This window comes from Nerophis ophidion, linkage group LG08 (assembly GCF_033978795.1).
Source record: "Nerophis ophidion isolate RoL-2023_Sa linkage group LG08, RoL_Noph_v1.0, whole genome shotgun sequence".
NCBI lineage: Eukaryota > Metazoa > Chordata > Actinopteri > Syngnathiformes > Syngnathidae > Nerophis > Nerophis ophidion.
Window position 1 is genome coordinate 28994405 of NC_084618.1, and position 22456 is coordinate 29016860.

The following is a 22456-nucleotide window of genomic DNA, read 5'->3' on the forward strand; positions in this document are numbered from 1 at the left end:
AAGTTTGATAACTTAACAAAAACATTACCTCCAATCCCAGCTCTGGAGAAGGATGACAAAGGTGTGCAGGTGGATTGTCAGGACCTGGGTTACGAAACCACAGGCAAGAGTGAGAACAATAGGGAAGAGTGCAGTAGCACAGGTTAGACACCTTCTGATGAGTGGATACTAATCTCACACACTTTAGAGTGGGCACTCTAATGGTCTGCATGAGGCGTGAACAGAAGCTGTAACACAACTTTGATCTTTTAGTCTCCCTCCTAACCTCACGGTGTCTTCTGCTGGTTTCAGTGCAGTGTTTCTCCTTAATGCCATGCAATGTTCCGCATGGATAAATTCTTGCATGTAATCACGCTCAAGTTTTGGAATGTTTTTTCAGCACCTGAAAACTTTCTTTTTTCCTCTCTTTTGTATTTATTTATTATATAGCCTTGTGTCCCCCGAGCTGTCTTCTAAAACTGTAGTGTTCAGACCTTTTTTGGTATTCTTTATCTCCACATATCCAGACCGAGAGGTGGCTGTGAACCCAAGTGGCAGTCTCCCGTTATTGAGGGCACATGAGCAGGCACACTTTTCTTCCACTGAAAATCTGTACTCCACTTCCAGCACTCCATACCCGAGTTCCCCCACTTTAAGCTCGGCCAAGGTACTCGATTACACACAGCCGTTCTGTGGAAATATTTAAATCGCTAACGTAATGCCGATGCATGTTTTCAGGCCAGTATGAAGAGCCCGTTGGCCTACGAGGACTGCGGCCTCTCTGATGACCCACTCCACCTTCAAACGCAGGTCCGAGACCTGAAGATCCAGCTGGAAAGCCAAAACAAAATTATCCTCCAGTTGCAAAGTCTTCTGCGGAGGAACTCATGCGACCCAATGGCCAGCCACTCTGACCAGTCAATGGATCAGGACAGCTCACAGGGCCGCAGTCATAATAGGAGACCTAGTCAAGGGCAGATAGGGGAGAAAGAAGATGTCGGAGAGGACCAGGCAATTAAAAGTAAAAGCAGCCACATGAACAGAGAGGCAGGGAGGAACAACAGCATGAAGGAGCAGCTCCAGCACAACCGGAGCCGCTCTACGTCACCTGCCAGGTTTGGCCTTCTACTTACAATAAACTGCACATTTAATCCTTGGACAAAGTTACGTCACATTACATTTTAGCACAATTGTCACATGACTAGACCAAATAAAATTCATACAATCTGCGATGTTTTTGTCTTGAAGGTGATGCCATACTGCATGCACAATTTTTGGCAAGTTGCATCTTCTGTCTGACCTCAATATGTCGGTTCCACAGTTTGGACTCGCTGGTGCAGTCACAAGCCAGGGAGCTGTCGCAACTAAGACAGCAAATCAAGGACAGCCGCAGGCAGGCTGCCCTGCAGCGGCGACAAATGGGGGAACTGAGCCGGTCCTTGCAGGAGATGCTACAGGCCAGCGAAGTGGACTGTTATATGGGAGAGGTGGTCAAGGGGCAGCTAGACAAGAGCTTGAGTATTCTGGAGGGGTTGGAAGGACGCCTGGACAAAGGTAAACTGCAGAAAACATACAGCTAACACACAGGCTAATCAAAAAATACATTTGTTGTACGAAAGAGGTATTATACAGTATTAAGTCCTTAACAGCTTTGTTGTCTGTTAGGAGAGGCTCAGCTGGATAATGAAGACATGGCTGCTCTGGAGCTTTCTCGCAGGTACATCTCAACTTTCAACACCACTTGTAGATATTTGCCACTTTTGTGTGCGGTGCACAGGACATGTATTTGTTGAAAGCTGCAAAGGTCACGTGACTTAGTTTTTTGTTGAAGTTGACTGGTCTTTTTCTTTTTGGAGACTTCATGCAAGTGAGACATGATTTTTTTTCCTCTTTTCTGGTCTGGTGGGTGGAAGGATACCCCTGACAGGGCTTTTAAATATTACAAAAATGCCATGGCTTTATTTGTTACTTGGGACAATTTACATTAATGGACATAAAAATGTAAATGTGCCAGAATGCAGCCAAAGGCTAAGGATTTAACAATGTTGTCGATACCGCGGTTCTGTGGTTTCAACATCCTCACAATAATGCTGTGACGCTTGACAGTATCAACCAAACCTTGGTGAGTGTAGTTTTTTTCTGTCACTTTTGCAATGGCTGGTCAGAAAATAAACCAAAAAAGTCTTCTACGTAGAGCACGAGCAGCAAAGGGGAGCTTGGAACGCCCTAGAGCCTGAGGGGAGAAAAATATAAAGGAATAGTTGTTTTTTTTCTCGGAAGTTTCATCAAAATGCATCCATATCTTCTTGGGTTATGTTGCTAACACACAGATAAACAAACTCTGGCAAAGCAAAGCGGGTCATTTTCATCTCAAGCCAATACAGAACACCGGTCACGACGCACAGTACAAAGCGAAAGTGCCTAACGGGAGCGCGGAATATGAGAAGCTACCTGATAAATCATTACCCAGAAAATATATTTAAAGCCAGCAAGACTGAACATCAGTTTATTAAAAGTTACATTTTCAGTTAGCTTTTCTGAAAATCAGCATTTTCCCGAATGATTTTAAAAGTTCCACTTGCAGAAGACATTACTTTTCAGAAAGTAAAATTTAAAGCACATTACAGTGAACATTTGTTACACAGGATGTTTATATTGTCACTTTAAAGACACTTCACTGTAAGTTTTTTTTCTTGTAACAGCGGATGTTCCCACACATTTTTTTGCACCTGAAAATAAATGTTAGTATAGTACAAAAAAATATGATTAGATCATTATGTTTGTGTGTTATTCTAAACATTCCTGCCACTTCATTTTGGACACTATAGCATTTTTAAGTCTTTTATGTACTTAACACCGTTATTATATCGTAAAATTGTAAGATTTTGATACTGTATCATCCTTACTAATTTCCATCTTGAGGTTATATAGACTGCACCAACATCAGACATCAAAAACAGTACAGTAAAATACACAGACATATATATATATATCTATAAACAGTACGGTAGGTTGGCTGCATGACTTCACCTTAGTTCAGATCAGGAATAAAGTGACCATTGTCGTTAAAGTGATTAAAAAGTGATCAAGAGCAAGTGTGCTAATTTGTTGCATATATTAAAATGTGCTTTATGAAGACAATGCACATGGATATTGCACATATAGTCAGCATTAACAGATATGAAAATATCACCAGACGTGCATACAATCGCATATCAATATATAAGTGTATTACTCAAGATATGAAAACATAACTTTTTGTATGCACAGAAGTAACAATTTTAAATGAGTATTAAGACAAATAGAAATATACAATATGTTTGTTTTTAACATTCAAAAATGCCCAATATTAAAAATTATTTCTTAAGATTCTACCTCTGAAAATAGAATCAATTGCTCTTTTTGAGGATTCTGCATATGACTGATGTTTTTTTTGCATTGATTGATTATTTTTTTCATTTTATTGTTTGTTGTGTGCGCCTCATGACTTCCTTCCTCTTTTTCATTGCCTTATGACCCCGTTTGGGTTGTTGGGTCTGAATGATGTCTGGCTGTTGACCTACTTTAAAGTGTGCTGACAAAGCAATTGATGTTACATGGCTGACAACTGGGTCACTACAATGTTACACATCAGGACCCCAACAGAATTATCAATCAGCTATCGCCATCGGGGATGGGATGACATGCAGGACATAATATGTTTGTCTTTGTAGTGTGTGCGGGCCAACCGACAGCCCCGCTCAAATACAGCAGGAGATAAATAATCTGCGTCAAGAGCTAGAGGGCGAGCGACAGAGGCTGAGGCACCACGTGATCTTCATGCTCCAACACAATGTCAACGCGGCCGAACGTGCTAGCGAGCGTTTTGACCTGTGAGTGGGGCATGTTGTGACGGCATGATGTTTGCTGTCTGTGTGGACATTTTCACTCTGTGATTATCAGTAGTCTCTGATTCACCACTTTTCTTGAGTGCCTCAGTTGTAAATCTTTGTGATTTTGCGAGCGGGCGGAGTTTAGCGCTCCAATCAAATGTGCTTGATGTAAGGATGGGTACTGAAACCCGTACTTCATAGGCACGCACCCCCATCTCATCCAATGGTGCCATGTTTCAGTACCTGGATCGCGCATGACATCACACCTGGTTGCCTCTTTGAACTTGGCAATCACTCCAGTAGCACTGAAAATGAAATCAGCCAAGCTACCTTTAGGAATAGTTGCAGTTTTCAATGCCAACAAAGCAACTGACTAAAAAACACTCCAACGTAAGTAAAGTAAGGCTCCATTTTTTTTTCCAAAAATGCGCCAGCTTGATGCTTATATACTGTACATTGGCTCTGCTGTTGACATGTTACTGATTATCATTAATGATTTTACATGGTGATTTCAACACTTTCATATTTGTCAATGAACACTACAACTAAGCTGCACTTTACAATCAAACAGATGGTGCGTAATAAGTGCAATACTTACAGTATTATCACTTTTAATGGCGCAACGCATCATAAACTAGACTACCTGCATCTAACGCAGAGGTGGGCAAACTTTTTGGCTCAGGGGCCACATTGGCTTTTGAAATTTTACATTTTATGCATTTCAAAGCATATCAAATCATTTCAAAGCATATCGGATCTGTTGGAACTAAGAGCAGACTTCTCAAACATGGGCTAATTTAATCATTATACATCTATTTTAAACCATATCATATACAGAACAGCAAAGAAACATAACAATGGTATTACAGGGTTAACACTTATGTTCTCTTTTAGTGGGAGCAGTGTTGTTTATCACCCTTTTTTGCCAGTGCGTCGAAGTCTAGTATCAGATTTGATGTGGCAATTCTCCAAACACATTTTCGCTCAATTCTGTTTTAAGATTTGGTGGGCCGGATTACAGGGAGCAACGTGCCGGCTGTTGCCCGCAAGCCGTAGTTTGCTCATCCCTGATCTAACGTTTTTGATTTGCAACTGTACTTGTAATTTAATGTTATACTTACAAACTAAACTCAGAAATGGGTGAATGAAACAAGGTAACAACAGGTCAGTTTCAAATGTTTTAATAAAAAATAGATTTTATCATCAAAACAATTAATATTAACCCACAAGAAAGTACTGAAAATTGGTAATGATGAATGCCGGTGTCTATTACCAGCTACCGGCAGTTGGTATCGTATCGGTTCATATGTGAATGGTACCTATCCCTATATGTGAGTGACAGCTGTCAACCGTCAGATGGTAGCAGACCTTTTTACTCCTCCTCCTTCCTCTCAGGTTGGCCAAGGAGCTTCAGGAGAAGAACCGCCTCATTCAAAGTCTGCAGAATCAGGTCAGAGGTTATAGTCCCAGCAGCCACCACAACTCCCACTTTGACCTGCACCCCTTGGACAAAATGGCATCTTCCTGCCATGGCAGCTCACCCACACAAGGTAGATGAAGTGCTAACAAAATAAGCAAGTTTTTTGGCTGAGGTGTCTTTTTATTTGATTTTATTAGGTTTTTGTCATACAAATAAAGGGTACTCATAGAGTTTTAATAAGTTCAATCCTACAGTTTTTTGTCACTATTGAGGTGAAATGTTCTTAAATTTTATTCATTATGGTGTTAAAAAAGTCTTAAATTTAACTTGATGAAACATAGTTTTAGGTTTAACTGTGCTGGTATGTCACTGAGCCGGCACTTCTTTTCTACTCACCACCATTCCGGTGCGTTGAGGCATTTCGTGCCGCTACAAATGACATGGCAGGTGTCCGGTTTCCATCCCCCACTTAAAGTTTCATTATTCATGTCGCACCTATCCGGTTCCATCAGACTAGTGGAACCATCCTCACTGACTGCTGTGTTCACGTGCAGACCAGCGGCGTGCCAGAGATGCTTGTGGTACCCTGGCAGTGGGCGGATCCAGGGAAGAGAGCTTGGGGGGTGACCAGGAAACAGGAAGCCAACTGCTTGGGCTGCAGAGGGAGAACGAACGCTTGCAGGAGGAGCTGAGGACCAGCGGACAGCTCAATGCCACCCTGCATAGTGAACTAGAGGTGCACTACTCTATCATGACCCATCGTCCGGATAGAGACCAGGACCATGAGGATGTCCGCTCACAAACAAAACAGCCGACCCTAATCAATTCAGGTAAAAACATACATTAGGTTAAAAAAACATTGTTGTCCAACGTTAACGTCCAAACTCTTAACTCTTGTCCAATCAGCCCTGCTGTCAGAACATCTGCAGGAGATTCGGGCCTTGAGAGAGCGTCTGGAGGAAAGCATCTCCACCAACGACCGCCTGAGGGTGCAGTTGGAGAAGAAGCTCGCCGAGGTGGAGAAAGACCGAGGTGACCTTTCTCTCTGGCTGATCGATGCTGGTTCAGAACCCGTCTGCTCACTGGCGATTGTGCATGTGTGTTACCAGCAGCCACAAACATCTTCATCCACGGGAGTGAAGAGCAGAGTCAGCTGGTGAGCGAGGTACGCTTCCTTTGGGGTCAGAACCAAGTGCTGAAGGAGCAGCTCAGTTTGGAATGTAAAGGTACCGCTAACCCACATACCTTTAGCCTCTTATATTGGCACGTATGTCACACATCACATCATCTTCTTTAGACATGCAGAAGGAGAGCGAGAGGCTGCAGGAGAACCTGGCGAGGCGCACGGCCAAACTGGAGCAGAGCAGGAAGGAGTATGAGGTCCTGAGACAGGAGAAGGAGCTGCTGCAGGACTCACTGCACGCCAGTCAGGAGCAGATATGCAGGTACGCACACTGGTGACTTCCATGACAGCAAATATTAGTGCTGCTCCTTTTAAATGCCCACACACAATAGTGTAAGAGACCTGTGGCCTAATAACATTGGTCTGCTTGAAACATGAAACCACGGGTTTAGCGTTTCACTCCTCCTTTCCCTTGCTCATTCTCCTCGCACTCCTGTATGTTTGTCGTGGTGATCACATGACAAACATGACTTCTTCTCCAGCTTGCAGGACCAGGTGAAGCTGCACAGGCAGCAGTTCAGCGACTCGCAGCACCTCATGCAGTCACTGCGCGTGGAGCTGCAGGTCCACGAGAAGCTCAGGAGCGATGCTACACGTACGTTTGTGCACACGTTTGACAATACATAACATTTACACTTAATAATACATAACATTTACACTTAACACTACGTAATTTTCACACTTAAAGAGGAACCACACTTGTTTTGTTGTTTTGGTCTATCATTCACAATCTTTATGTAAGACAAGCACACGTGTTTTTCTTTTTGTCCTGAATTCAAACTGTACGGTATACCAGTACTAACAAAATGCCGTGATACTAATGAATTAAAAAGGTATACAGCCTTGGAAAAATATCGGTACTTTTATTTTTTATCTGCATGGTACCGTGTCGTGTTGATTTTGCATGTTGAGTGATTCAATACACACACACACACACACAAACACACACACACACAGAATGCATAGAAGCAACAACAGTGTAGAGAGGAACAATGGCAAAAAAATAAATTCTACTGGGCAGCACGGTGGAAGAGGGTTTAGTGCATGGGTGTCAAACTCTGGCCCGCGGGCCAAATTTGGCCCGCCGTATAATTTAATTTGGCCCTTGAAGCAATATCAAATTAACATTACAGCTGGCCTGCAGTTATTACACAGCAGCGGTGCCGCTGTAACACCACAATTTCTCACACTAGCCAATCCTCCCGAAGTTCAGTGCCCCTCCCGAAAATCTCCCGGGGCAAGAATTCTCCCGATTTCCACCTGGACAACAATATTGAGGGCGTGCCTTAAAGGCACTGCCTTTAGCATTCTCTACAACCTGTCGTCACGTCCGCATTTCCTCCATACAAACAGCGTGCAGGCACACTCGCATAATATATGCGGCTATTACACACACACAAGTGAATGCAAGGCATACTAGGTGAACAACCAAACTGGTCACACTGAGGTTGGCCGTATAAACAACTTTAACACTGTTACAAATATGCGCCACACTGTGAACTCACACCAAACAAGAATGAAAAACACATTTCGGGAAAACATCTGCACTGTAACATAACATAAACAGAACAGAACAAATACCCAGAATCCCTTGCAGCACTAACTCTTTCGGGACGGTACAATATATTTTGATATTTACCTCAGAAGGCTGCAAATAGAAAAGAGGCATTAAATTTGTGTTTAAATTTTATTTCTTATGCCATTGATATTTTTTAATTAATATTATTATTATTTGAAACTCGATTTTGCATGTCACTATAAAGTTACTGAATATAAGCCTTGCTTGTTCAATGCAAAACTTGTTTGGGTCCCTATTAAAAGGTTAATTTGTTCAACCTTGGCCCGCGGCTTTGTTCAGTTTTAAATTTTGGCCCACTCTGTATTTGAGTTTGACACCCCTGGTTTAGTGCGTCTGCCTCACAATACGAAGGTCCTGAGTAGTCCTGGATTCAATCCCGGGTTCGGGATCTTTCTGTGTGGAGTGTGCATGTCCTGCCCGTGACTGTGTGGGTTCCTTTTGGGTACTCCTTCTTCCTCCCACTTTCAAAGACATGCACCTGGGGATAGGTTGATTGGCAACACAAAATTGGCCCTAGAGTGTGAATGTTGTCTTTCTATCTGTGTTGGCCCTGCGATGCCTTGTCCAGGGTGTACACCGCCTTCTGCCCGATTGTAGCTTAAATAGGCATCAGCGCCACCCGCGTCCCCAAAGTGAATAAGCAGTAGAAAATTGATAAATTCTAACAAGGTTAATAAAGAGTATATGGAGGTATTTTGGCTTTATAACAAACATGCCTCGCCAAAGGTGGCAATCCAACTTAGGTAAACATTTGAAAGGCGAACATCCAGACCTGCACAAAGAGTGTTGGTTAATTTAGTTAAACTAACTTTTCTGTTATGCCCATTTAGATACGTAGAACTGCACACAGCTGGTTGGCCCGTTGTCAATTATTAGACTAAACCGCCCATGTAGCGTAAACTGCTGCAAGTGAGTTGACAACATTATGGGACAAATTCCTACAATTTATCTTTAACTTCTTCTGTTTATCTTTAACTATGCTTACCTGTGTAGTTTTAGACAGTATTGTTTTTTAGTATTTATAATTATTGTATTCCTCTTAAAGCACAGACTAAAAGTGGCCACTATATATCATGAAGCATTTAATACATTGTCATAACGTTCTATTTTATTCTAACCTAACCTTATCTGTACCGTATTTTCCGGACCATAGGGCGCGCTGCCGATGAATGATCTATTTTTTATCTTTTTTCATATATCAGGCACTTATAGGGCGCATTAAAAGAGTTTTATTTCTAAATGTAAAACACTTCCTTGTGGTTTACATAACATGTAAAGGTGGTTCTTTGGTCAAAATGTTGCATAGATTATGTTTTACAGATCATCTTCAAACCGCTTTCTGACAGTCTCTTCCGAATGTGCCGTTTTTTGGGCGGACTTATTCACGTGGCTCAACTGCGGCAGCGTTTTCTTCCCGTCATCTTTGTTGTAATGGTGTAGAGTGCAAAGACGGGAATGGAAGAAGTGTCAAAAGATGGAGCCAACTGTTTTAATGACATTCAGACTTTACTTAAATCAATAACGGAGCAGCATCTCCTCAACAACAACACCGGAAAAACCGGGTTACCGAGTTGGTAAAAGTTAACTCCAGTTCATAAATCATGTATCTCACCTGGACAGTAGAAGGTTGCGGACATAAACCAAGAAATGTCAGTCAACTTTGGCATTCAATTTAGATGGCGAGAAAGACACGAAAAGATGCTCATTTGCAGCACTTTTTTTCTCTAACTCATGGTGGCGATGATGATTTGCTGATTTTCCCCCAGGGATCAATAAAATACTTTCTATTCTATTCTATTCTATTAATTCTTCATCCAAACGGCAAGATAATAACAATTCATCAGTCAGCAGTCCAGAGGGGTTTACCGGTGGAATAAATAGAATCCCATTTCCTCAATTGTTAGCTGACTTTTGCTAGTGTTTATTTACGTGTTAGACTGCATAAAAAAAGGAAAACGTGTTTTAATATTACATAACTTTTACTCTTAACACCTTACAGAACAATCCAGCAGCGTGACCCAGGAAGCTCCTCCCTCGGGCTCGTTGGACCTTGCAGAGCTGCTGTCTGAGATTCGTCACCTAAGGCTTCAGCTGGAGCGCAGCATCGACAACAACACGTTGCTGCGCCACAAACTGGAGGAGCAGCTGCAGCGAGGCGCCGCGCGCTCGGAAACCATCAACATCAACTACCTGATGTCCTCAGCAGGTGACTACTTGGCTTCTACGGTGACGTCGTTGTTATTGTCATGTGACTGAGCGTTGTTCACCTGCGTGCAGATGAAGGGAGCAGATCACCGGGTCATAAGGAGCACAGTAGCGTCCTCCCCGGTGAGACCACCTAGCTCAGGTTGACATTATAGATTAGGGTGTTCAAAGTTTTTCCACTTATGGCACCACTCTGAAAAACCAAAGCATAAGGGCGCCATTTTGATATTTTTCATTTTTAAAACAAATACTACATATATGAATGTATATATTATTATGTATATATTTCATATGTGTGTGTGTATTTATATATGTATGTATACAACCCCCGTTTCCATATGAGTTGGGAAATTGTGTTAGATGTAAATATGAACGGAATACAATGATTTGCAAATCCTTTTCAACCCATATTCAATTGAATGCAAAGACAAGATATTTGATGTTCAAACTCATAAACTTTATTTCTTTTTGCAAATAATAATTAACTTAGAATTTCATGGCTGCAACACGTGCCAAAGTAGTTGGGAAAGGGTATGTTCACCACTGTGTAACATCACCTTTTCTTTTAACAACACTCAATAAACGTTTGGGAACTGAGGAAACTAATTGTTGAAGCTTTGAAAGTGGAATTCTTTGCCATTCTTGTTTTATGTAGAGCTTCAGTCGTTCAACAGTCCGGGGTCTCCCCTGTCGTATTTTACGCTTCATAATGCGCCACGCATTTTCCATGGGAGACAGGTCTGGACTGCAGGCGGGCCAGGAAAGTACCCGCACTCTTTTACTTCGAAACCACTCTGTTGTAACACGTGACTTGCTGAAATAAGCAGGGGCGTCCATGATATTGTTGTTTGGATGACAACATATGTTGCTCCAAAACCTGTATGGACCATTCAGCATTAATGGTGCCTTCACAGATGTGTACGTTACCCATGCCCTGGGCACTAATGCACCCCCATACCATCACAGATGCTGGCTTTTGAACTTTGCGCCTATAACAATCCGAATGGGTATTTTCCTCTTTCTTCTGGAGGACACCACATCCTCTGTTTCCAAATATGATTTGAAATGTGGACTCGTCAGACCACAGAACACCTTTCCACTTTGCATCAGTCCATCTTAGGTGAGCTCAGGCCCAGACAAGCCGGCGACGTTTCAGGGTGTTGTTGATAAATCGGTTTGGCTTTGCATAGTAGAGTTTCAACTTGCACTTACAGATGTTACGACCAACTGTAGTTAATGACAGTGGTTTTATGAAGTGTTCCTGAGCCCATGTGGTAATATCCTTTACACACTGATGTCGGTTTTTGATGCAGTACCGCCTGAGGGCTCAAAGGTCCGTAATATCATCGCTTACGTGCAGTGATTTCTCCAGATTCTCTGAACATTTTGATGATTTTACGCATCGTAGATGGTAAAATCCCTAAATTCCTTGCAATAGCTCGTTGAGAAATGTTGTTCTAAAACTGTTCCACAATTTGCTTACAAAGTGGTGACCCTCACCCCATCCTTGTTTGTGAAATACTTAGTATTTCATTGAAGCTGCTTTTATACCCAATCATGGCACCCACCTGTTCCCAAATAGCCTGCACACCTGTGGGATGTTCCATATAAGTGTTTGATGAGCAGTCCTCAACTTTATCAGTATTTATTGCCCCTTTTCCCAACTTCTTTGTCACGTGTTACTGGCATCAAACTCTAAAGTTAATGATTATTTGCACACACAAAAAATGTTTATCAGTTTTAACATCAAATATGTTGTCTTTGAAGCATATTCAACTGAATCTGGGTTGAAAATGATTTGCAAATCATTGTATTCTGTTTACATTTACATCTAACACAATTTCCCAACTCATATGGAAACAGGGTTTGTATATTATTTAGTTAGTGAGGCTTGAATACCAGTGCGCTCTTATTTTCCGGACTAATAGAGCGCACTGGTATATAAGCCTCACTAACTACATTTTAGAAGAAAAAAAAAAACAAGTGTCCATATATTAACCACACCGGACTATAAGCCGCAGACAAAATACATTATGAAATGAGTTATTTACACAGAAATATTCTGTAAATGTTTGTTTACTTCAAACGGCTGATCAAACAAAACAGAAGTCATTGTCATGGACCCACTAGCTTCAGCTAGTGGGTCCAGTCAGTTAAACAGACTCAACTTCACGGTGACGTTTTGGGGAATTTGTCAAGCTCAAACAATACAAAAATTATTTCATTGGAAGTTAATCATGCTAACACAGATACTTAAACATGTTAGTATATTAGCTTGATTACGTGGCGATAGTATGTACAAATATGCACAAAAACACTTCTGCAGACATCACACATGGGACGATTTAGTAAGTATGAGTTGTTTTAGTTATATTGTATAGCTCGGTTGGTAGAGCGGCCGTGCCAGCAACTTCAGGGTTGCAGGTTCGAACCCCGCTTCCGTCATCCTAGTCACTGCCATTGTGTCCTTGGGCAAGACACTTTACCCACCTGCTCCGAAGGGCCACCCACACTGGTTTAAATGTAACTTGGACAATGGGTTTCACAATGTAAAGTGCTTCACGTCACTTGAGAAAAGCGCTGTATAAATATCATTCACTTCACTTCACTACAAACGTCTCTTGGAGTAATGAATAAAGAAAAACATACGCTATGGACAACTAGTAGACAGAACGGCACTTGTACTTCCAGTTTAAAGCATTAAACGGAAGGAAACTCTAGAGCAGTGGTTCTCCATCTTTTTTCATTTTTTTAATTCAAGTACCCCATAATCAGAGCAAAGCATTTTTGGTTGAAAAAAAGAGATAAAGAAGTAAAATACAGCACTATGTCATCAGTTTCTGATTTATTAAATTGTATAACAGTGCAAAACATTGCTCATTTGTAGTGGTCTTTCATGAACTATTTGGAAAAAAGATATAAAAATAACTAAATACTTGCTGAAAAATAAACAAGTGCTTCAATTATAAATAAAGATTTCTACACATAGAAGTAATCATTAACTTAATGTGCCCTCTTTGGAGATTGTAATAGAGATCCATCTGGATTCATGAACTTAATTCTAAACATTTCTTCACAAAAAAATAAATCTTTAACATCAATATTTATGGAACATGTCCACAAAAAATCTAGCTGTCAACACTGAATATTGCATTGTTGTATTTCTTTTCACAGTTTGTGAACTTATATTCATATTTTGTTGAAGTATTATTCAATAAATATATTCATAAAGGATTTTTGAATTGCTGCTATTTTTAGAATATTTAAAAAAAAAATCTTACGTACCCCTTTGCATACCTTCAAGTACCCCCATTTGAGAACCCCTGCTCTAGACGTTCACCCCGCAGCAGCTGCAGTAAGCAAATTCATCCAAACCTTTTCAGTTTTTTGAAAACTATTTGTTGAATTTCAAACGTGTTTGTTAGCAAAGAAAGTCCAAAAATTAGCTGCACCATTTATAAGTCGCAGGGTTCAAAGCGTAGGGAAAAATTAGCGGCTTATAGAAATTTTAGTAGAAAATCCCACTAAAATTATTGGCGATCAAAAAGGGCCCAACTCATAAAAGTTAGTCATACATTTAAAACATTTTTTTTTTATATAAACTGAACTCTAAATCAACCTCAGATGTATTCATTGTTAAATTTTCATTATTTTATATATATATATTTTTTTTAAATTTTATTTTATTTTTTTTTTATGATGAAGAAAAGTTAGTGTTTTATATGGCAAACACCTAATATGCAGTATTTTTCCCTAACAGATATTTTAAAGTGCAATATTTGATGTGAAGTAATTGGAGCCTTAAATATGTCAATAATTCATAAAAACATTGATTTGGATTCATTATTTTTTGATGACCCTTTGAAGGAAAAAAACAACTGTGTTATTTCACGCAACATTGCAACATTTCTCCACTTTTTCATGCCTTTTATTTTGTAATGTTTTGAGACTGTTAAAAAAAAAAAAATCACTTTGGACACCCCGGTCAGGGGCGCTGAAAAGGGGGTGTAAAGGAGACGGATTCTAGGAGCCCATGATGGGGAGGGTCCCAGAGACGCCGCTAATGATGGTGAAATTATAATACAGAGGGGTCCTGTAAAGATACAGGGGCCCTGTAAAGATTCCTTTCATGGGGCCCAAAATCCCTAGCGACGCCCCTGACCTTCGGGAACTCTCTCGCCAGACGCCAATCGCCAGGCTCCCTCCAAGCCGGACGGTGGCGACAGCAGCTCAGGCGAGAGCGTCACGGGCGCCCCCTTCCGCCTGGTGCCGGGTCACGGCATGTGGGCCAACCACAAAGGGCGCCACATCCTGGCGCTGGTGGAGGACTACAACGCCCTGCGTAAGCACATCTCAGACGGCCGCAAGCTGTCGCGCCGCATGGACGCCCAGCTGCAGGAGTGGCGGACCAGCAAGGTACGCCAACCCTCGACCCCAGCGTGTGCCGCCACCTTGCCAGGAGCGCTAACGTTACACTTGTACTACCTAGACGGCGGACCGTCAGAGCGCCAGCGACTTGTCCGGGTGCGTGGGTGCCATGCAGCACGTGCTGGACGAGGCCGCCCGGCTGCTGAAGCTGGCGTGGAAGGTTTCTCTGCCAACCGGCGCCGCAGAGGACAACCAGCAGGTAGCGCACCACACACCTGCTCTCTCAGCGTCCGTGGGTCAGCGCTGATCTCCCGATGCGTGCGCCCGCCAGGACAAGCTGCTGCAGAACGAGATCGCTCGGCTGAAGAGTCGACTGTCGCAGCGGGAGAAGATGCTGCGCAGCGTGGTCAAACGCCTGCAGATCACCAACCAGCTGAAGGAAGGCATGGAGCGAGTCCTCATCGAACGTCGTAAGATACTTTTTCCAAGACTTTACCCAAGTGTGTCTGTCAGTACGCAAATTAAGGAGTCACGGGTGGGACCTGATATTCAGCTGGGAATGATTAATACCGTACACAAACACAAAACAGGTATAACAATTAGCCACAACACCACGAGGCTATATTTAATATATCACAAATTAATCCCGCATAACACACACCTCCCCTTTCCCTGATATATAACCCGCAAATATAAATCAAACACCCGCACAACACACAACAATCCCACAGCCCAAAAATACCGATCACCTCCCAAAGTTTATACCACACAAATATTCCCCCAAAGTCCCCAAAGTTACGTACGAGACGTGTGCACGGCGGCACGCGCGTACGGGCAGCAAACAATTGTTCGGAAGCCGCAGCTGTGGATTGCGTCACACTCAAAAGTCCTCCTGGTAAAAGTCTGTGAGGTCCTGGTTCTCCACAGGCCAATTGAAAGACAGAAAAATGGTCAAAAATGAGGATACTTCCATAGAGTGGCTCCGTGGTCAAAACGCTGTGACTGACAGGTGTTCTAGGGGGTGTGTCATCTGCTTCCGCTTCTGATAGGACCGGATGTCTTTTATATCCCCACATTCATTAACGTTACATTCTTTAATATTAACATGATTTAATACGCCTGCAACAGTTTCATAATAATTACATGGACGACATAATAAGTATATATAATTACTTTCCCAGCTGAGCACAAGTTAATTGTGACTGGAATATTTATTATATATAGATGGACCTCCTATGGCCATTACAGACTAAACTACACCGCACTTTAGTCTTCCACTCTGTCATTCTCTGTCATTTTCTGGCCACTAGGTGGCAGTAACCTACTTACACCTCAAGTGAATTTAAAGGCCTACTGAAATGAGATTTTCTTATTTAAACGGGGATAGCAGGTCCATTATGTGTTTGTCATACTTGATCATTTCGCAATATTGCCATATTTTTGCTGAAAGGATGTAGTAGAGAACATCCACGATAAAGTTCGCAACTTTTGGTGCTGATAAAAAAGCCTCGCCTTTACCGGAAGTCGCAGACGATGACGTCACAAGGGTGAGGGCTCCTCATGTCCTCACATTGTTTTTAGTAGCAAGAGCTATTCGGACCGAGAAAACGACAATTTCCCCATTAATTTGAGCGAGGATGAAAGATTTGTGGATGATGATATTGATAGTGAAGGACTAGAAAAAAAAAATAAAGTAAAAAAAAAAAAAAAAAGGCAATTGCATTGGGACGGATTCCGATGTTTTTAGACACATTTACTAGGATAGTTCTGGGAAATCCCTTATCTTTCTATTGTGTTGCTCGTGTTTTAGTGAGTTAAATAGTACCTGATAGTCGGAGGATGTACGTCCACGGGTGTCTTGAGGCCAGTGTCTGAGGGAATTAGTCACGGCAGATACAAGGACGGCACAAATTCCACAGATCTCCGGTAAGAGGCGACTTTTTAACATAATTTTCTCACCGAAACCTGCCGGTTGATAAGTGGTCGGGATCCATGTGCGCTTGACCGCTCTGATCCATAGTAAAGCTTCACCTCCGGGAATATCAAACAAGGAATCACCGTGTGTTTGTGTGGCTAAAGGCTAAAGCTTCCCAACTCCATCTTTCTACTTTGACTTCTCCATTATTAATTGAACAAATTGCAAAAGATTCAGCAACACAGATGTCCAGAATACTGTGTAATTATGCGATGAAAAGAGACGACTTTTAGCCGCAAGTGGTGCTGCGCTAATATGTCCTGACAGTCCGTGACGTCACGCGCAGACGTCATCATCCGCGACGTTTTTAACAAGAAACTCCGCGGGAAATTTAAAATTGCAATTTAGTAAACTAAAAAGGCCGTATTGCAACTATGTTGTATTTGTTTCTAAAAGTACTTTGGTATTGTGCAATAATAACTTTCACATGGGAATAAGCGGTGAAAATTTAAAAATAGATAGATGGATAACAGTATTGTGCATCTATCTATCGTAATTGCTAATATGGATATAATAATACAATCATTTGTTATGGGAAATATACAAAATATATTTTTAAAACATCTACCAAAAATGTCACAGATCCCTGCAGTACCTCTGAGGACCTCTCTTTTAAAATGAATTGGATATAACCATAAAAGGAATACAGTCTTTCATCCACGTGAGCAGTGGCGGAGCTAGACTTTTATCCTTGAGGTGGCCAGGGGGTGGCCAACGCTATTTCAGGGGGTCCACAAACTATAACAATGAATTTTTTTCTTGACTTATCAATTGCAATCGGAGTGTCAAATGTTGAAATGTACATACTAAAGCACACAGGAGATGTTTTTTATGTATATATAATTTGCAGTTTATTAACAATGCAGAAAATGTAAAACACAACTTGGCAACAATTTTTCAAGAACTAATAATAATAACTATTTTTTACAAAGATGGTGAAAATGCACCAACACATTCATAGTTCTCTCTCTCTGTCTCTCTCAGAAAAGGGAAAAGGTTTAGAAAAGCATAATCCGTCGGTTATGATGAGAAGCCGCAAAATGTTTCACAAAGTCATCCATGTTGAGGGCACGTGCCCTCCTTGACTCAATACTGAGAGTTCCAAGGTGACTTAACCTGTCATCAGCCATTGTGGTTCTGAGATGAGTTTTAATCAGTTTTAAAGCAGAGAAGCTTCTCTCACAGGAAGCAGTGCTGACTGGAGTATCAACAGCAATTGTGTCAGACAAGGCTGAACTGGTCCCTCCTCTTTGCATCTGGAAATATCTGGAAAACAAATAGTCATGAAAACACAGTTAAGGGATCCTGAAGATTATTAGACAATAACTGCAGCTCACTAGCAAGTTTCAGGTAGGTAGATCTACCACTGGGTCCTCTTGGATGAGCAAAAGTGCTGGAGACAGCTGGCTCTTGGTCTGGCTCTTGTTGCTTATCTACATCCTCATTAGAGTCAGTGGCCTCCGTGTCCTCATTTGATGGAACTACATTGCATAGTGTAATTAAAATAAAAATATAAATATTTTAATATATCCAAAACTAAACTTACTGAACTGAGCATGTGACTGTTTCTGTCTATGCCCTGACCTGGTGAAGATGGGCTGTGCTGTGTTGTGAGTTCTCTCTCCCGACTAGTCCCAGGAAGGGAGCTGCCATCTTTTCCTTCTGTGTCTAATGGAACTACATTGTATAAAAATGAAAATATTAGTGTAAGCAAAATTAACATACAACCACCTTCAAAAAACAACACACATCAGTAACCAACACTTCAAAATATCTAAAAATAAACTTAGGGGTTCCTACACATTTGAAATGTCCAGACCCTAATTCCCAGACTTCTCGGTAAAAAAAATAATCTAAAAAAGATTCCAATAATTTGTGACATTTGAGATGAGTATATCATGTGAATAGATTATGCAATTCATCATGGAAATCATTTGTTATCATTATTGAATTTGTATGCCATTAAGTCACCAAATTATTTCCAGCAGATTGTAGATAGGTAGTGTATGCAAAATAATTTACCCACAAATCTTAAGATAACCCAGATAAGTATAAATATATTTCCATACAATTGTTTCCATCTTCCATATTACTACAGACCTGGAAATGTAGAAATTCCAAACTTTCTATACTAGCGTAGGAACCCTGTAACTTAAAATGACTTAAGTGAGCATGGGACTGCTTCTATGCTCTGACCTGGTGATGATGGGATGTGTGCATCACATTCTCTCTCCTCCTGACTCGTCCCAGGATGGGAGTTGCCAGGACTGCTGGCAGACCTGAATCCTGGCTGTCTGCCTCATCTTTTCCTGACCCTGACTTGCTTCTTTTTAAAAAGAGTTCATAAATCTTCTCCCCCTGCCTTTTCATTCTCAACTGACCCTATGAAAAAATAAGCCAGTCCCGTTAACGTTACTCCTGGCATCACTTACAATCACAAAGTGTTATTAAATCTCCACTTCAAGCCTAAAACATGTCAGGGCAAATAAACCACTGTAGACCTAAGTTTAATATTCAGACTTTTCAGTTAGTTGACCGTGTGAACCTTACGTTACAACAGAGCATGAAACCGCTAGCTGGCTGGCTGATTCTCCTCTAGGTTCATTCCTCTAGAATCATTGGAGGAACACGTAAATATAAATAGCGACCCAAATGAATTAAATGAGACGTTAGCGGCTGTTGGAAGCAAGACGCCATGAGATGTAACGTTAACGTTTGCTTGATGCCGTGGCTCTCTGCTTGTAGGGAAAAAAAACTATCTACAAAAGTTATTTTAAACAGTGACTCATTAGGACACCACCGTAAAACTTACTTTACGAAGAGAAGGTTATCCTTCTTTTTCTTTGTAACTTTGTTGATCTCCGGCTCTCCGGTCTCCAGCAACGATAACCGACTCCAGTTCAAATCTTCCTCTTCTTCAGTGGCGATTCTTTTTCTTCTCCCCTAATGAACGTGGCTCTCAACGCTTTGTGGTACATAGCGTCAACTACTGTACAGGAGGGACTTAGCAGTCAATAGGCGTCACTGATTTAAAAATGCAACTGGCTCCTTCCGACAAGACGTGCAGTGCCGCGATATGTCAATCATCTGTGGTGGCACCTGGGAGGTCCAATCAGATTTCAGGGGGGTCCAGTGCTACCCCGGCCTCCCCTCTAGCTCCGCCCCTGCACGTGAGCAAAACAAAATTCTCATTTGGGATTTTTTTTCCCCCTACTTATTTCTTTTAAAAGGCTAAAACCCAAATAGAAGTCACAAATTGTAACCACGTTTGTGTATGTGAAGGATCGTTACTTTTGCAAAAGGACAGTACAGCAAGGCCAGCCTCGCGGCTCCATAGACCAGTGCTCCCCAAACTATGGCCCGCCAGCGTCCAAAATCCAGCCCGCGGGAAGTCCCAAATTAATAAAAAACAACTTTATTTTATTTTTTAATTATTATTTTTTTAAGTCTGTTCTTTCTAATCCATTTTCTACCGCTTGTTAATCTCGGTGTCTCCTAGCCGCTCAGGCAAATCATATTGTCTAAAAATGCAATTTCCCATCAATAACGTGATTTCATTGCACCTGCGCTGCAGCAAGTGCACACTCTTTTAGTCAATCAGTGCTTCAGGAATATAAATATACCGTATTTCCTTGAATAGCCACCGGGGCGTTAATTAATCTAAAACCTCTTCTCACTTCTGCGCTTATTCAAGGCATGTAGTAGAAAAAATATTTTTAATTAAAAAAAATATTAATAATAAATTCTTCTGCGGCCCGGTGGTTGGGGACCACTGCTCCACAACATGTCATCACGCCCACCTTTACACTATGCTATCAGCGTGCCGGCCAGACACGTGCATTTCGCTGCTTCTCGTACGAGATTGTAAGGCATACTTGCTCAACAGCCATACCTTTTACACCAATGGTTGTGATATAAAAAACTTTAACACGCTTACTAATATGCACCACACTGTGAACCCACGCCAAACAAGAATAACAAACACATTTCTGGAGAACATCGGCTCTGTAACATCAATCAATCAATCAATGTTTACTTATATAGCCCTAAATCACTAGTGTCTCAAAGGGCTGCACAGACCACCACGACATCCTCGGTAGGCCCACATAAGGGCAAGGAAAGGAAAACTCACACCCAGTGGGACGTCGGTGGCAATGATGACTATGAGAACCTTAGAGAGGAGGAAAGCAATGGATGTCGAGCGGGTATAACATGATACTGTGAAAGTTCAATCCATAATGGATTGCACTGGGCCTGTAACACATTATAAATGGGCCTGTAACACATTATAAACGCAACAGTTACCCAGAATGCCATGCATCCATGACTCTTGGCTATATTATACATGCGCCCCCCAACCCCGCCCACCTCAACTGACACATGGAGCTAGGCTAGGTGCTAGCCAAGAGTCATGGATGCATGGCATTCTGGGTAATTATGTTGCGTTTATAATGTGTTACAGGCCTGATGTTCCCCCGAAATGTGTTTGTCATTCTTGTTCGGTGTGGGTTCACAGAGTGTGGCGCATATTAGTAAGAGCGTTAAAGTTGTTTTATATCACAACCTTCAGTGTGATCTGTATGGCTGTGGAACAAGAGCCCTGGTTTACGCATAGTACAAGCAAAAACAAAACCTACTCCGCCGTTTTTGAAAATGACGACAGGGAAGGAGTCACTCGTGATGTCATGAATTTGACCCAGTGGTAATAGTAATAAGCATGCGCTAATAATTTTGGAAAGCAAGTTTAACCCGGCAGTAATCAAGGCAGGCGCATATTTCATGCCCGGCAGCTATTCAAGGAGATATGGTGTATGTGTATATATATATATATATATATATATATATATATATATATATATATATATATATACATATATAATTTATATACATATATTTTACCCCAATGCGGCCCCCGAGTCAAAAATGCCCTCGACCATTGATCAAATACTATTGTGTGCAGACAAATACGGCCAGCAGTTTTTAGACATGTGACGTCACACCAGCAACCCTCAAACGTACGCAAATAAAAAGTTTTTGTCTGCACACACTAGAATATTTGACTTGTATTACTGTATTTAAAGACTTCATCTGTCCTCCCAACAAGCCTCGGCCGGTACTCCGTTTGATGGTTGATAGTCCAATCAAACACCCCTGAATCAAATACTATGACAATAACGGATTACAGTTACAGTAAAACTGATAACCCTAAACATTGTACATAAATTACCCTAAAAATTCTCCATAAATTCCCCACAATGACGATGTGAAAAGTAGTTTTTTTTTGCTAACTTATTTGAAAGAAAGAAATCACATAAGGAATCTTTGTTCAATAGTTTGTTGTTGCACTTTTGGCAGCAATTACAGCCTCAAGTCATTTTGATTATGCTGCCATATGTTTGAACGCTTTTTTATTAATATATTTGCAAAAAATAAAATCTCCCATTGTCATTGTGAACTATTGTGTTGTAGAATTTTTAGGACACAAATGAATGTATGCCATTTTGGAATAAGACTGTTGCATAACGAAATGTGGGGAAAAAAGTGGAGTGTTGATACTTTATGGATGTCATGAAAAATAAGTTTTGAAAATATCTCTGGGCTGCCTTTCCAAAATATTAACTTGACTTTTCCTCATGCAGTGTCGCTCACACACGGAGTGATGAAAAATGCTCGGGTCAATCTGGAGGTGAGTTCCACACACAAAGAAGAATCTCACCAGCGTCACTGCAGTGCAGTAAAATCACTTCTTGTGTTGTTTTTTTTATCTTCTGCGACATAACGTTAGAAAAGTCATTGTTACCTCTTTGGCCCGAGAGGAGCAGCAGGTATGTGAGCAGGAAGTAGACATTCTGACGCATGATGATGTGGTTTTTGC

The 22456-nt window shown here is 41.3% G+C and overlaps 1 protein-coding gene and 1 long non-coding RNA gene across 17 annotated transcripts in view; one reads left to right on the plus strand and one right to left on the minus strand.

Annotated features, from left to right (window-relative positions):
• cdk5rap2 (CDK5 regulatory subunit associated protein 2) overlaps positions 1-22456 on the plus strand; it is a 68193-nt gene that overhangs the window by 45176 nt on the left and 561 nt on the right. For 8 of the 15 annotated variants that reach the window (XM_061908206.1, XM_061908207.1, XM_061908209.1 and 5 more), the window contains 19 exons: positions 41-142; positions 507-646; positions 718-1094; positions 1301-1533; positions 1645-1696; positions 3693-3851; positions 5247-5401; positions 5826-6101; positions 6178-6303; positions 6381-6497; positions 6569-6716; positions 6937-7049; positions 10033-10239; positions 10311-10361; positions 14422-14654; positions 14728-14865; positions 14938-15076; positions 22221-22267; positions 22367-22406. In XM_061908206.1, the coding sequence (XP_061764190.1) occupies positions 41-142; positions 507-646; positions 718-1094; positions 1301-1533; positions 1645-1696; positions 3693-3851; positions 5247-5401; positions 5826-6101; positions 6178-6303; positions 6381-6497; positions 6569-6716; positions 6937-7049; positions 10033-10239; positions 10311-10361; positions 14422-14654; positions 14728-14865; positions 14938-15076; positions 22221-22267; positions 22367-22406 (2853 nt within the window). The remainder of the gene's footprint in view (positions 1-40; positions 143-506; positions 647-717; positions 1095-1300; positions 1534-1644; positions 1697-3692; positions 3852-5246; positions 5402-5825; positions 6102-6177; positions 6304-6380; positions 6498-6568; positions 6717-6936; positions 7050-10032; positions 10240-10310; positions 10362-14421; positions 14655-14727; positions 14866-14937; positions 15077-22220; positions 22268-22366; positions 22407-22456) is intronic. The other 7 variants (XM_061908202.1, XM_061908203.1, XM_061908196.1 and 4 more) reach the window with 6 other exon arrangements.
• Positions 17470-19743, minus strand: LOC133557614 (uncharacterized). 2 transcript variants are annotated; one of them, XR_009807803.1, is made up of 4 exons: positions 19394-19743; positions 18166-18258; positions 17946-18062; positions 17470-17847 (listed from the first exon to the last, which is right to left on the minus strand). It is a non-coding gene; the product is annotated as an uncharacterized LOC133557614 (long non-coding RNA). The 2 variants fall into 2 exon arrangements; XR_009807802.1 differs by having other exon boundaries at positions 17919-18062.